The 14,538-nt window shown below is 70.9% G+C and overlaps 2 protein-coding genes across 2 annotated transcripts; one reads left to right on the top strand and one right to left on the bottom strand.

Moving 5' to 3' along the window:
• Nucleotides 1-1,757: 1,757 nt before the first annotated feature.
• On the top strand, nucleotides 1,758-12,601 carry TRPM5 (transient receptor potential cation channel subfamily M member 5). Its single transcript, XM_055142079.1, has 25 exons — nucleotides 1,758-1,854; nucleotides 3,083-3,132; nucleotides 3,212-3,308; nucleotides 3,496-3,676; nucleotides 3,755-3,921; nucleotides 4,284-4,464; nucleotides 5,409-5,473; nucleotides 5,553-5,744; nucleotides 5,826-5,928; nucleotides 7,049-7,167; nucleotides 7,233-7,553; nucleotides 8,087-8,227; nucleotides 8,311-8,434; nucleotides 8,625-8,770; nucleotides 9,031-9,143; nucleotides 9,233-9,322; nucleotides 9,398-9,656; nucleotides 9,761-9,879; nucleotides 9,967-10,099; nucleotides 10,183-10,357; nucleotides 11,435-11,588; nucleotides 11,671-11,852; nucleotides 11,926-12,058; nucleotides 12,131-12,203; nucleotides 12,298-12,601. The coding sequence occupies exons 1-25, from the start codon at nucleotides 1,825-1,827 to the stop codon at nucleotides 12,502-12,504; spliced, it is 3,555 nt and encodes a 1,184-aa protein (XP_054998054.1). The 5' UTR covers nucleotides 1,758-1,824; the 3' UTR covers nucleotides 12,505-12,601.
• Nucleotides 12,602-12,721: 120 nt separating this feature from the next.
• On the bottom strand, nucleotides 12,722-13,785 carry TSSC4 (tumor suppressing subtransferable candidate 4). The gene is made up of 2 exons (XM_004603112.2): nucleotides 13,752-13,785; nucleotides 12,722-13,601 (listed from the first exon to the last, which is right to left on the bottom strand). The coding sequence occupies exon 2, from the start codon at nucleotides 13,535-13,537 to the stop codon at nucleotides 12,758-12,760; it is 780 nt and encodes a 259-aa protein (XP_004603169.2). The 5' UTR covers nucleotides 13,538-13,601; nucleotides 13,752-13,785; the 3' UTR covers nucleotides 12,722-12,757.
• Nucleotides 13,786-14,538: the final 753 nt, after the last annotated feature.

A 14,538-nucleotide genomic window follows, 5' to 3' on the forward strand; every position in this document is an offset into this window, starting at 1 on the left:
CTCACTCACTCACCCTCACTCACCCTCACTCACTCACTCACCCTCACACACCCTCACTCACTCACTCACTCACTCACCCTCACTCACTCTCATTCACCCTCACTCACTCACTCACCCTCACTCACTCACCCTCACTCACCCTCACTCACCCTCACTCACTCACTCACCCTCACTCACTCACACTCACTCACCCTCACACACCCTCACTCACTCACTCACTCACTCACCCTCACACACCCTCACTCACTCACCCTTACCCTCCCTCCCTCCCTCACTCACTCACTCACCCTCACACACCCTCATTCACTCACCCTCACACACACTCACTCACTCACCCTCACACACCCTCACTCACTCACCCTCACACACCCTCACTCACTCACTCACTCACTCACCCTCACTCACCCTCACTCATTCACTCACCCTCACTCACTCACCCTCACTCACTCACACTGACTCACCCTCACTCACTCACCCTCACTCACCCTCACTCACTCACTCACCCTCACTCACTCACCCTCACTCACCCTCACTCACTCACTCACCCTCACTCACTCACACTCACTCACCCTCACTCACTCACCCTCACACACTCTCACTCACTCACCCTTACCCTCCCTCCCTCCCTCCCTCACTCACTCACTCACTCACTCACTCACTCACTCACTCACTCACCCTCACTCACCCACACTCACTCACCCACACTCACCCTCACTCACCCTCACTCATTCACTCACCCTCACTCATCTCCTCATTCACTCCCTCCCTCATCGACTCCCCCCTCCCCCTCTCCCCCCTCCCCTCCCCCCTGGCTCACTAACTGCCTGGTGAGCGTGGGGCGCAGGGGCCGGCCGTGTGTGTGGAGCGGAGAGGGGGCTGCAGGGCTACTAGCCCCGCCCCAGGCCGGGGCAGCGCAGAGGGGGTGGACCGTGGGCGGCGGGTAGGGGGCAGGCCTTGCGCCGGAGGTCAGGCAGCGGGGAGCCGAGAGGGGCTGACGCGGCTCCGGGGGGGTCGCCGGCGCTCAGGACCTCGCGGGGAGGCTGGGGAGGCCCCCCAGGGGCAGCGGTGGGAGCCGGGCCAGGAGCGGAGCCGCCCACGGGGGTGGACCCGGCGGCCCGGCCGCTCCGCAGTCCTGGCGCGCCCTCTGGTGGCCGGCAGGCCGGGCGCAGGGCGGCGGCGGCCGTCCGTGTCCAGGGGCTGCTGAGTCCCGCGGCGTGTGCGGCCACACGCCCTGACAGGCGAGCGGCGAGGACCCCCGCACGGAGAAGGGGCGGCACGGTCCCACCGCCGGACACCGGGTCACTTGGGGGGGACACGCGCGGGTCCGGCTGCGGGTCAGTGTGTGCCACCACCTGGGCCCAGCCGTTCCCTGTGCTGGAGGAGGAGGAAGTGAGGCGTGTCGTCTGGGACTCAGGCTGCCCTGCGTGGACACAGTAGGCCCGTGGACGGGCCCTGGGCGGGGGCGGGGCTGGGGCGGGGCCTGGAGTGGGCGGGGCCGGTCGAGCTAGTGTCTGGGGCAGGGTCTGGAGTGAGCGGGGCCAAGTGTGAGCGAGCTCTGGGGGCGGGGCCTGAAGTGGGCGGGGCCGGCCGAGCTAGGTCTGGGCGGGGCCTGAAGTGGGCGGGGCCGGTTTGAGCTCGTGTCTGGGGCGGGGCCTGAAGTGGGCGGGGCCGGTTGAGCTAGGTCTGGGGCGGGGCCTAAAGTGGGCGGGGCCGGGTGTGAGCCAGCAAAGGGCCGGCCTGGGTGGGTGGGGTCAGGCCAAGCCTCAAGACCGAGCATCAGGCAGAGGCAGTCACACTGCCCCGTGCTAGCAGGACAGCGACCACATGTCGGAGTGCCAGGGAGACACACGGCAGGTAGGTGCGGGCGCCGCAGTTCGCGCTGGGCCCAGTGGGGTCCCTCCTCCCCACAGGGAGAGCAGATGTGGGGCCCCCACAGGTCCAGACTGCCCTCTGGGAGGACCCCCGGGTCTGGGACAGCGTCTATCCGAGCGACCAGAGGCTGCTGGGGACACTGCCCGGGACTCCCTACTGATCTGGGGGGCAGCGTGGGGGCTGGGGCCCTCACCAGGCTGCACCCCGATGGCCTCCCCCAAGCAGGCGCCAGGCGTCCCCCGCGGCATCTCTGCCCCGCTAATGGGGGTGCATCAGCCTCTCCACCCAAGCGCTGCGGGGCAGGACTGCCATGGGGTCCCCTAGGGCCCTCCACTCCCTGGCCCCCACCCCCTCCAGGAACAAGGGGCCTGGGGACCCACACACCTGCCATGCAAATCGGCCCTTTGCATGCCCAGCCCCAACGGGCGCATTTGCCTGGTGCCCTCTGAGGGCCCCCGGAAGTGGTCTGGGTGGGGTGGGGTGTGCTCCCTCCGGCTGAGGGGGCTAGGATTGTAGGGGGACACTCCCAAGACCCCACCCCAGGGCAGGGCCCCTGGGCTTGGGTGAGGCCACACCCAGAGCCCCCACACCCTGTCAGCTGGGAGAGGGGCACTCACCACCACCGTCCCCAAGTCACCCCTCCCCGAGTCACAGATGGGGCTGATTTGCAGGAGCTTCCCAAGGACTCAGGGTCCCCCCCAGGCCACTCCGGACACAGGCACAGGAACCCTGTGGGGACAGGGACAGGACGGGGATGGGGGCAGGGACAAGGAAGGGGACAGGGACACAGATGGGCACAGAGACAGGAGCAGCGACAGACAGGATGGGGACGGGGACAGCCAGGGAGCCCAGCCCAGGACTCCCACAGTCCCCACAGGGCCAGATGACCCTCGGCAGCCCCCGGCAGCGCCCCGGAGCCCAGGGCGCCCCGCCACCTAGGGGTGCCTGCCCCAGTGCCCCTTGTGGCCGCACAGACGCCAGCCCTGCCCGCGCCCCACTGCCCTCCAGGCTGGGCTGGTCCTGGGGGTCACCAGGCCTCGGGGTGCCGGGAGGGTCCCTCCCTCCTTCCCATGAGGACTCACCTTCGGTGTGGGGGGCGCTTGGCTTTGTGGGGGTACACGTGGTGCCAGGGCGGCACTGCGGCCCCCACCACGCCGAGGCCCGGGGCGGTCTCCGGAGAGGGCTGACGCGGGTGTCTGGGCGCTCCCAGGACACCCCCTGCCTGCACGCCCCCGAGGAGGCCCGCTGTGCCCAGGGCAGGTGAGCCACCGCGGCGGCGGGAGCGGAGGGGGGCCCGGGGGCGCCCTGGGGCCCACACCCTGGGCGCTCTGCTCCACAGGGCCCCCGGGGGCAGCAGCCCCAGGGCCAGCAGGCGGGGGCCGGGGCTGTGCCGCGGGGAGATCGACTTTGGAGGGACAGGGAAGAAGCGCAGCAAGGTAAGGCGCCCCCTGCAGGCCGGCCGGGACCACCCCCCCCCCGCCTCGCTGGCCCCACCCCCGCCGGCCGCCCCCTGCCCACGCCCCCCTCACAGCGGGCCTGGGGAGCCCTGCATGGGGTGGGGTCCGAGAGCCCCCTCCCCTCCACGCGGGGCCGTCCCTCCCGCCCCTGCCCCCCCGCCCGCAGTTCGTGAAGGTGCCCAGCGGCGTGGCCCCCTCCGCCATCTTTGACCTCCTGCTGACCGAGTGGCACCTGCCCGCCCCCAACCTGGTGGTGTCCCTGGAGGGCGAGGAGCGGCCGCTGGCCGTGCGGGCCCAGCTGCGGGACGTGCTGCGCCACGGGCTGGTGAAGGCGGCGCAGAGCACAGGTGCGCCCCCCGCCCCGCCCCGCCCCCCACGCCCCCCCAGGCCCGCGGGCGCCTGCTCAGCGCCCCCCACGCCCACAGGGGCCTGGATCCTGACCAGCGCGCTGCGGGTGGGCCTCGCCCGGCACGTGGGGCAGGCGGTGCGTGACCACTCGCTGGCCAGCACGTCCTCCCAGAACCGCGTGGTGACCATCGGCCTCGCCTTGCTGGGCCGGGTGCTCCACCGGCAGCTCCTGGACGGCGCGCGGGTGAGCCCCAGGGGACACTGCGAGTCCCCAGTGTCCGTACGGGGTCCCAGAGGCAGGCGGGCAGCCGGTCGGCGGGGACCGAGGGGCCTGGCTGGAGAGTGGGCACTGTCAGGGGGGTGGGGCACAGATGCCCGAGTGCCAGCTCTGCCCTGACCCCCGGGGTAGGGACTGCCAGGTCCTCCACGTGCCCCCTGGGGTTCTGAGCCCCAACACCCCTTGCCACGCTGTGTCTGGGTGTGTCCACCCCGGCCCGGGCACTGCCCGTCCTGGGAGTGGCCCTGGGATCCCTGAGGGATATTCAAGCAGGAGGCTGGGGGCCTCCTGGAACCGGCTGCCGCCTCACTGTGGACGTGGCCATGCAGGACGACGTCCCCGTCAAGTACCCTGGGGACGGCAACAGCCAGGGGCCCCTGTGCCCACTGGACACCAACCACTCGCACTTCATCCTGGTGGAGGCGGGAGCGCCCGGGAAGGCAGATGGGGCCACGGAGCTGCGGCTGCAGCTGGAGAAATACATCTCGGAGCAGAGGGTCCCCTATGGCGGTGAGGCGGCGGGTTCCGGTCCTAGGGTCCAGTGTGTGTGTGTGTGTGTGTGTGTGTGTGTGTGTGTGTGTGTGTGTGTGTGTGTGTGTGTGTGTGTGTGTGTGTGTGTGTGTGTGTGTGTGTGTGTGTGTGTGTGTGTGTGTGTGTGTGTGTGTGTGTGTGTGTGTGTGTGTGGGGGGGGCGGGTGTTGTTTCCCGCACCTGTCACGCCACATGCCTCCACCAGGGGGCAGTCTTCCAGCAGGCGGCTTTACAGGGAAAACCAGGTCAATTCCACTGGCAGAAGTGGGGTGCGGGGAGGCGGGCGCCCCTGAGTCATGTGCAAGCGTGGCCAGGAGCTGACTTTGGAATGAGAGGGCACCAGGCTGGAAATTGGGGTGATCCCCGCCTGCTGCATCAGGAACCCCAGTGTTGGAGCCTGGAGTGGGGTGGGGAGGAGGGTTCTCTTGAGCCCCTGGTACATCTAGGTTTGGGGGCATCCCCCGGGGTTCCTCTCTGATCTGGCTGAGCTCGGGTGAGGGGGCCAGTGTTGCCTTGCACCCCACAGCCTCAAAGCCACCCAGGGGCCATGGGGGTCCCCTGGCCGTGGGGTTGGCCGCCTGGGGACAGGAGACACATCCAAGAGCAAACCCCGGGGCCAGCTCCACTGGAAGAGCCTCTGGCCACCCCAGGGGAAGGGCAGGCTCCCCTGCCCCCCAAGGGAAGGGAGGGTCCCCACTGTCCCCTGGGCAAGAGCAGGTCCCCACTGCCCCCCGGAAAGGGATGGTCTCCACTGCCTCCTGGGAAAGGGAGGGTCCCCACTGTCCCCAGGAAAGGGAGGGTCCCCACTGTCCCCCAGGAGAAGGGAGGGTCCCACTATTCCCTGGGGAAGGGCGGGTCCCCCTGTCCCTGGGGAGGGGGTCGGGCACCGGGCCCTTCACGGCGGGCCGCCTGTCCTGGCCGCAGGCACGGGCAGCATTGAGATCCCCGTCCTGTGCCTGCTGATCAACGGGGACCCCCACACCCTGGAGGTGAGCGGGTCTCCAGAGCCCGGGCAGGGGGGTGGAGGTCCCTCGGCCGGGTCTGATGGGCCGCTCTGGGTGCCCCCAGAGGCTCTCGCGCTCCGTGGTGCACGCGGCGCCCTGGCTGATCCTGGCGGGCTCGGGGGGCCTGGCGGACATGCTGGCCGTGCTGGTGATGCAGCCGCACCTGGTGGTGCCCCGCGTGGTGGAGAAGCAGCTCCGGGAGAAGTTCCCCGGGGAGCACTTCTCCTGGGACGACGTGCTGCGCTTCACCCAGCAGGTAGGCGCCCCCCCCAGGAGACCCCATGCGGTGGGGTGCCCTGCGCTCCGCTCGGGGGGTCACGCTCACCCCGGTGCCCAGCTGCAGGTGGTGATGGCGCATCAGCACCTGCTCACGGTGTACGACTTCGAGCAGGAGGGCTCCGACGAGCTGGACACTGTGGTCCTCAAGGCGCTGGTGAAGGGTGAGTGCGGGGCCCACTGGGCATGGCAGGGACGTGGGACAGGGGGATGGCGGGACGGCAGGGACTCGGGACAGGGGGATGGAGGATGGCAGGATGGCGGGGACGCGGGACAGCGGGGATGGCAGGATGGCGGGCACAGCGGGGATGGAGGGGATGGCAGGACAGCGGGGACACAGGACAGCGGGCATGGCAGGACGGCGGGGATGTGGGACAGTGGGGATGGAAGGGATGGCAGGACAGCGGGGATGGCAGGACAGTGGGGATGGCAGGACAGTGGGGACAGTGAGGACGGGGGGACGCGGGACGGCAGGGACGGCGGGGATGGCAGACCTCTGTGTGTGTGCCCGTGTATTGTATGTATCGTAGTGTGTGTGCACGGGTACCAGAAGTTTGTGCACATGCCTCTGTGAGTGATCATGGCTGTCTGTGTGTGTCCCCTGGTCAGAGCAGCAGTGTCAGTGGGGGAAGGGGCTGTCCCACGGGCCCCACACTGTGTCCCACACTGTGGAGGTGTATGCCCCGCACCCATAGACACCCCCGGGCCCAGGACAGCTCTCAGCACACACACACATAGCGTGCGCACACACACACACATGCACGGCACACACCACAGCGTGCACACACAGCGTCCGTATACACAGACATGCACGGCACACATAATCGCACACCCCCCCACCTGCATGGCGCACACAGTGCACACACACGTTCCCCGGCACGCATGCACAGAACACTATAGACCGCCTGCGCCCACATAGGCCCCCAAAGGACTCGGCACAGGAGTGGCCCACATCCCAGGCCCCTTCTATCCGGAACCCGCTCCCGAGAGTTTGTGGCTTTGGGGGTCTGGCCCCTACTCGACATGTCCCTCCTTCCTGACACTGCAGGTCCCCACACAAGGGTCTCAGCGACTCAGCCCTCTGCCCCCCACCCACCCTTCATCCGCCCACTGCACCCCTCTCGTTGGAGGCTGGGTAGTGGCTGGCGGCAGGGCCCTGGTGGACGCTGACCAGGTGTCCTCCCGCGGGAAGCCCTGGACCCCTGAGGGCCGTTGGTGCCCCCTCACCCCCATGCCCTGGAAACCCAGCTGCGGCCTGGCCTGCGGGGCCTTCCCTGCCTGCAGCCTGCAAGAGCCACAGCCAGGACCCGCGGGACTACCTGGACGAGCTCAAGCTGGCCGTGGCTTGGGACCGCGTGGACATCGCCAAGAGCGAGCTGTTCAGCGGGGATGTGGAGTGGCAGGTGCGCCGCCCCCTCCCGGGCCGGGCCCCCGCGGGCCAGCGCGCACTCACCGCTCGTCCCCGCAGTCCCGCCACCTGGAGGAGGTGCTCATGGACGCGCTCATCGGCGACAAGCCCGAGTTCGTGCGCCTCTTCGTGGACCACGGCGCCGACGTGGCCGAGTTCCTGACGTACGCGCGCCTGCAGCAGCTGTACCGCGCCGCGCCCCGCAACAGCCTGCTGGCCGAGCTGCTGCGGCGCAAGCACGAGGAGGGCCGCCTGACGCTGGCCGGCCTGGGCGCGCAGCACCCGCGCGAGGCCCCCGCCGGCGCGCCCGCCTTCTCGCTGCACGACGTGGCCCGCCTGCTCAAGGACTTCCTGCACGACGCCTGCCGCGGCCTCTACCAGGTGGGGGCGGGGCCCAGGTGTGAGGGCGGGACTCTCCAGGTGTGTGAGCTGAGCTCTCCAGGTGTGGGAGGGGCTCCCCAGGCGTGGGGGCGGGGCTCCCCCAGGCGAGGGCGGGGCTTTCCAGGTATGGGGGCGGGGCTCTCCAGGTGTGGGAGGGGCTCCCCAGATGTGGGGGCGGGGCCCCCCAGGCGAGGGCGGGGCTTTCCAGGTATGGGGGCGGGGCTCTCCAGGTGTGTGAGCTGAGCTCTCCAGGTGCGGGAGGCGCTCCCCAGAGGTGGGGGCGGGGCTCCCCCAGGCGAGGGCGGGGCTTTCCCAGGAATGGGGGCGGGGCTCTCCAGGTGCGGGAGGCGCTCCCCAGATGTGGGGGCGGGGCGAGGGGCTCTCACAGGTGTGGGGGAAAGGCTGTCCCAGGCGTGGGGAGCGGGGCTGTGCAGGGAGCTGCTGGGGGCGTGTGTGGTGGGGGCGTCTCTGTAGGGGCTCCTCCTTCAGAGAGCGTCCTGGGAGGGCACCAGCGGGGTGACGCCTGTGTCCAGGAGCGGGGCGCGGCCCGGCGCATCCCGAGCCAGAAGTGGCAGCTGGACCTGGGCCAGAGGAGCGGGCAGCCGTGGCGGGACCTGTTTCTGTGGGCCGTGCTGCTGCAGCGTCACCCCATGGCCACCTACTTCTGGGCCATGGTGAGCGTCCCCGGCGCCAGACCCCGGCGCGCCCTGGGCCCCCGCGGCCAGGCCACTCGCTGACCCCCGCCCCCGACTGCCAGGGCCAGGAGGGCGTGGCCGCCGCGCTGGCCGCCTGCAAGATCCTCAAGGAGATGGCGCACCTGGAGAGGGGGGCCGTGCAGGGCCGCACCCTGCGCGGCGCCAAGTACGAGCAGCTGGCGCTGGGTGAGCCCGGGGCCACCGACGGACGGACCGACGGACGGACCGACGGACGGACCGACGGACGGACGCAGGCCTAGGGGTGGCGGGACGCGGGGCCGCGCGGTCAGGGGCAGGAGAGTCCGAGGACGGGCCCTCAGGGGAGGCTGGGCAGCGGGTGTCCCCGACGCGCGGTGCCAGCCTGTGCCCGCCGCAGACCTCTTCTCCGAGTGCTACGGCAACAGCGAGGAGCGCGCCTTCGCCCTGCTGGTGCGCCGCAACCGCTGCTGGAGCAGGACCACGTGCCTGCACCTGGCCGCCGAGGCCGACACCAAGGCCTTCTTTGCGCACGACGGGGTGCAGGTGCGAAGCCCGCCCCTGCCCACTCGCCAGCGCTCTCGGGCGCCCGGGTGCGGGTCTCCCAGGCCCGCCCAGAGCCACTTCCCGGGCGTGGTCTCCTAGGCCCCGCCCTCGTGGCACCCCCTCCAGGGCGTGGTTTCCCGGGCCCTGCCCAAGGCACATTTTCCGGGTCGTGGCCTCCTAGAGCCCACCCTCCAGTCCCCTCCAGCGGGAGGGCTGAGACCCCCCCCCGCGGCTGTCCCACAGCTGTCCCCTCCCTCCAGGCTTTCCTGACCAGGATCTGGTGGGGGGACATGGCCTCTGGCACCCCCATCCTGCGCCTCCTGGGAGCCTTTCTCTGCCCGGCCCTCGTCTATACCAACCTCATCACCTTCAGGTGGGTCCGGAGCGTGTCCACAGCCCCGCTGTCCCCTGCCCCTGCCCCCGCCTCCCGGGGCCCCTGCCTCAGGGTCCCTGTGTCCGCAGTGAGGAGACCCCGCTGAGAACCGGCCAGGAGGAGCTGCAGGAGCTGGACAGCTTGGATTCGGAGAAGAGCCTGCTGTGCGCCGGTCCAGGGTGCGGCTGGGGACCGGACAGGGGGGCGGCAGGGGTCCCGGCGGCCCGGCTTAGCAGGTCATCTCCTGGGCGCAGGGACAAGGAGCCGACCCAGCACTTCAGGACTCCCGGCCCGCGCGGCCCGCAGGCTGCCTTCGTGCTGACGCGCTGGCGCAAGTTCTGGGGCGCGCCAGTGACCGTGTTCCTGGGGAACGTGCTCATGTACTTCGCCTTCCTCTTCCTCTTCACCTACGTCCTGTTGCTGGACTTCAGGCCTCCGCCCCAGGGCCCCTCGGCGCCCGAGGTCGCTCTGTACGTCTGGGTCTTCACGCTGGTGCTGGAGGAGATCCGGCAGGTGTGTGCCGGGCTCTAGCCCTGCCCCTGCCCCGGGCTGGCAGAAGCCCCCCAGGAGGGGGCCCCGGGCCACTCCCAGCAACTGCTACCCCTCCCCTGCCCCAGGGCTTCTTCACGGTGGAGGACACAAGCCTGGTGAAGAAGTTCACCGTCTACGTGGAGGACAACTGGAACAAGTGTGACATGGTGGCCATCTTCCTGTTTATCGGCGGGGTCACCTGCAGGTGAGGGAGGGGCCCTGGGCCTCAGAGAGGCTGCCCCCCCCCCGAAGCCCACCGGCTCGGGCAGCCTGTGCTTCCCGCCCGCTCCAGGATGCTGCCGCCCCTGTTTGAAGCCGGCCGCACGGTCCTCGCCATGGACTTCATGGTCTTCACCCTCCGCCTCATCCACATCTTCGCCATCCACAAGCAGCTGGGCCCCAAAATCATCATCGTGGAGCGCATGGTGAGCGCCCGGCCCGCCCCCCGCCCGCCCGCCCGCCCGCCGCGGGCACCAAGGCCCGGGCCCACGCTGTGACCCTCCCGCAGATGAAGGACGTCTTCTTCTTCCTCTTCTTCCTGAGCGTGTGGCTGGTGGCGTACGGCGTGGCCACGCAGGCGCTGCTGCACCCGCACGACGGCCGGCCCGAGTGGATCTTCCGCCGCGTGCTCTACCGCCCCTACCTGCAGATCTTTGGCCAGATCCCCCTGGATGAGATCGACGGTGCGTGCTCCGGGAGGGGCTGGCTGGCCTCACACTTGGCCTCCGGCGCCTGTGGGTGCAGGGTGACCCCCTTGGGCCACGTGGGCTTGAGTAGCATCGGTCACGCGGGACAAGGGTCCTGGGGCAAGACCTTTCCAGGACAAGTAGGTCTGGTCAGCCAGGCAGGGGTCAGTGAGCAGCGAGGCCCCCCCCCCGGAGGGTGGGCTAAGGCGATTGGAGGGGATGTGGAGAGGGGCTGCACGGGATCCCTTCCGGATGGGACAGTGTGGGGGCACTTTCCCACGCTGGCCCCTGCACTGCCCAGACACCCTGGGTGAAGGGGACGCCGGCCTGTGGGGGCCGTGAGTGGGGTCTCTGGGGGTGGAGCAAGCACACGGAGGTCACCCCAGCTGAGGGGAGGTGGGCTGGGCAGCGGCACCACCTGGAATGTGTAGCAGGGCCCTGCCGCAGCCAGGCGGGGCTGGGTGCCGTGGTCGGGTGGATGGCAACAGGAATTAGTCCCTGGCCTGGTGGCACAGGCGCCGGCAGGGTTCTCAGCCCCCCCGCCTGTTGTCCAGGGGCCCCGCGCCCCAAGCTCACTCCTGACACGTGAGCCAGTGAGGCCCTGAGCCCAGTCGGCCCAGCATGCCTGGACAGGCAGACCCCAATGTGGCACAGGCCAGGAGGGACTGTCCCCTGCCAGCACTGCCTGCAGCTGTGTGATCACCTCACACGCACCACACGCATGCATACCAGACATGTGCCCACACATGTACAGACGTGCACACGGACACATACGGCACATGCACTCCTGTGTGCATACATACCAGACATGTGCCCACACAATGTGCATCATGCAGGCGCACCCACACATGCACTCATCATCACGGACGAGTACACGTCACGTGCACACCCAGCCCGCAGCATACCTGCAGCACACACGGCGTGCCCACTTCTGCATGAAACTGACCATCGCAGCCTCCGGGAGGCAACGCTTAAGGCGGGACCTCGGCCGCTGCTCCCGCGCGCCCCCTCCTGGCCGCTAGCGACAACGCACCCGTTGGCCGAGGCGCCGGTGACACGGGACCCTCCTTCCAGAATCCCGCGTGAACTGCTCCCTGCACCCCCTGCTGGGGCAGGACTCGGCCTCCTGCCCCAACCTGTTCGCCAACTGGCTGGTCATCCTGCTGCTCGTGGCCTTCCTGCTGGTGACCAACGTGCTGCTCATGAACCTGCTCATCGCCATGTTCAGGTTGGGGGCGCCCCGCGCAGGGGCGGTGGGAGAGGGAGGCAGGACGGCCCCATCTCAAGCCGCGGCCTGGTTCTGCCGCCAGCTACACGTTCCAGGTGGTGCAGGGCAACGCCGACACCTTCTGGAAGTTCCAGCGCTACCACCTGATCGTGGAGTACCACGAGCGCCCGGCCCTGGCGCCCCCGCTCATCCTTTTCAGCCACCTGAGCCTGGTGCTCAAGCGCGTGTTCCGGAAGGAGGCCGGGCACACGCGGGCGTGCCTGGGTGAGGCCCCGGGCGGGCCGGGCGGGGCCGGGCCAGGGGGGGCCGGGCTCTGAGCCTGCGCCCCACCCCTCAGAGAGAGACCTGCCCGAGCCCCTGGACCAGAAGATCGTGACGTGGGAGTCGGTGCAGAAAGAAAACGTCCTGAGCCGGCAGGAGAAGCAGCGCAGGGAGAGCCAGGACGAGCTGCTGCGGAAGACGGCGCACAGGTGCGGGGCTGCGGGGGTCGCAGGGGTCAGGGCGGGGCAGCTGGGCCGAGACCCCAGGGCTGCTCTGTGCAGGATGGACTTCGTGGCCAAGTACCTCGGGGGGCTGAGGCTGCAGGACCGGCGCCTCTGGGGCCTGGAGTCACAGGTGAGGCGCCGCGCTCAGCACTGCCCTGCACACCCTCGGGGCGGGGGCAGCCCCCCTTACAGGCTGCGCCCGTGTCTCCCCGCTCTGCCTGCAGGTCACCTACTGCACCGGGCTGCTGTCCTCCCTGCTGGACTCGCTGACCCAGGGCGCCACCCACCGGGGTACGCTGGGGCGGCAGGAACCCCCTGGGCCCGTCCCCGGGGCCTTCCTGCTCCCAGACGCAGGCCAGCTCACGGGTGGGGAGCGGCAGGCTGACGGCGGGGAGCACCCCCCGGCCGGCCGGCCGCCCGCACACACCTGACCCCACCAGCACCAGGAGGCCTGGCGGTGGCCGGGCCCCGGGTGACCACGCCCCCGGGTGACCACCTGTACCCGCTGTCTCAGAGACCGTTCTCCAAGCCTCGTGCGTGGTCGTGATTCCTTTGCAGTGGGCGGCCCGGGGTCGGCCGGGGCAAACCCCTGCACCCCGGCCAGCCCCGGGGGCGTGGGGGGGGCGGGAGACGGAAACACAGAGCCGGTCCCAGCGGAAAGCTTTACTGCCCGCCCCGTCGCACTCAGCACCCGTCCTCGGGGTCGCTCTTGCTCCGGAAGTGGCCGCGGTTCCGCTTCTTGCACCCGTGGAAGCCGGGGGCCTGCACCCCCGGGGTGCCGGCCGCCGAGACCCCGCTCTGCGGGCCCCCGCCGTCGCACTCCTCCCCCTCGGGCCCTGCCAGGTGGGCCAGCTCCACGGCGCCCTCCCCGCCCGCGGCCCGGCCCGCCGGCCCGCCCTGCGCGGGGCCCCTCTTCCTCTCGGGCTTGCTGAAGACCACGCGGCCCTCCCCGCAGCTCGAGGGGTCCTGGTTGAAGGAGGGCGCGTAGGCCGGGGGGTCCCGGAGCCGGGGGCCCAGGAAGGCGGCGGCCGCGGCGCGGTTGCTGCGCTCCGTGGGCTCGGCCACGTCCTCCAGGCTGTACTTGGTCCAGCGCTCGGGGTGCGCCACGTAGTCGGGCACGGGGGGCGCCCGCCGCGGGGGGGCCGGCTCGGGGTCGGCGGGGCGGCTCAGGGGGCTGCGGGCCGCCCCCTCCAGGCCGTCGAAGATGCTGTGGCTGCGCTCGGAGAAAGGGAGGCTGGTCCCGCGCAGGTGGAAGGGCTGGACGGCGGCGGCCGGGGGCCTCCCGGGGGGCGACGGGGGCTCATCGGGGCCGGAGCCCCCCTGGGCGTCCTCGGACAGGTCCTCCGGGGACAGGGCGTCCAGCTCGGGGCCGCCGGGCAGGCTGCCGTCGGAGTCCGAGTCGCTGAGGGAGGCGGTGCTCGAGGCCGGCGGGTCCCGGGCGTCCCCGGCCGCCGCCCCGGCCATGGCCGTGGCCCCCCGCGGCGGGCGGCGGGCGCGGGTCCCGGCGGGCGGGCGGCGGCTCAGAGCGCTGCGGGGAGAGGGGCGGGGACGCCATCAGGCCCGGAGGGCTCGGGCCGCGCGGCGCGGAACCGGACCGAGCCCCGAGCCCCAAACCCGGCCCCCGCGGCCCGCCGCGGCCTCCCGGAGCCCCGTGCCGACTCCCTCCGCGCACACCTACCCGCTCGCCGTGGCCTGGCCGCCTCCATCTTCGCGCCGCGCTCGGCCTTCTGGGAAACCGAGTCCTCGGGCGGCCCGGCGCCGCTGCCGTCGCGGGCAAAGAACTACAGCTCCCATAAGGCAGTGGGCCGCGCCGGAAGTCATCCTGCGCACTTGCCCGCGGCCCTTCCCCGGAAGCGCTTCTCAGCCGGAAGCTCCCGAAAATGACGAGGGCGGGAGGCGGGGCTGCGGCTCCCAGGGTGCTCGGCGCGCGCGGCCGGCGGCGGTGCCGGAGCCCGGGCGTCCCCTGGCGGCAGCCGCGGGCATAGCGGCCGCCTTGGTCGGAAGTGGCCGAGGGCCCGGCCACGGAGCCCCTCCCTGGTCTGGGCAGTCACTTCCCGCGGAAGTGGGGGTGACGGGCTGGCTCGGAGACGCCGCGTTCCTACTGTTAACCCTCCCGGGACAGCTTCCGAGCGGCTGCTCGTGCAGGATGACCCTCGGGCAGTGTGCTGTGCGCGGATGGTGGCCCAGGGTGGCCACCCCCAGGGCTGCGGGCAGCAGGACGGGGCTTGACCTCACTGACCCTGGGTCTCCGCCGAGGTACCCGGGCGCCCGGGAGATGCAGACGCGGGGGTCACCAGCATCGCGGGGGCCTGCCCCTCCTGCCTCCATCCCTCCCTTTCCCCACACTCGGCTCTTCATGGTCTTTCCCCGCAGCCCTTCCCGCCAGGACAGGCAGTGGCCAGTGCAGGGGCCGCCCTCCCTTGGTGGCCAGAGCCCCTGGCACCAGGCTGCACCCAGGCTCCGGG

The sequence above is a fragment of the Sorex araneus genome, chromosome 6 (assembly GCF_027595985.1).
Source record: "Sorex araneus isolate mSorAra2 chromosome 6, mSorAra2.pri, whole genome shotgun sequence".
Classification (NCBI taxonomy): Eukaryota; Metazoa; Chordata; class Mammalia; order Eulipotyphla; family Soricidae; genus Sorex; species Sorex araneus.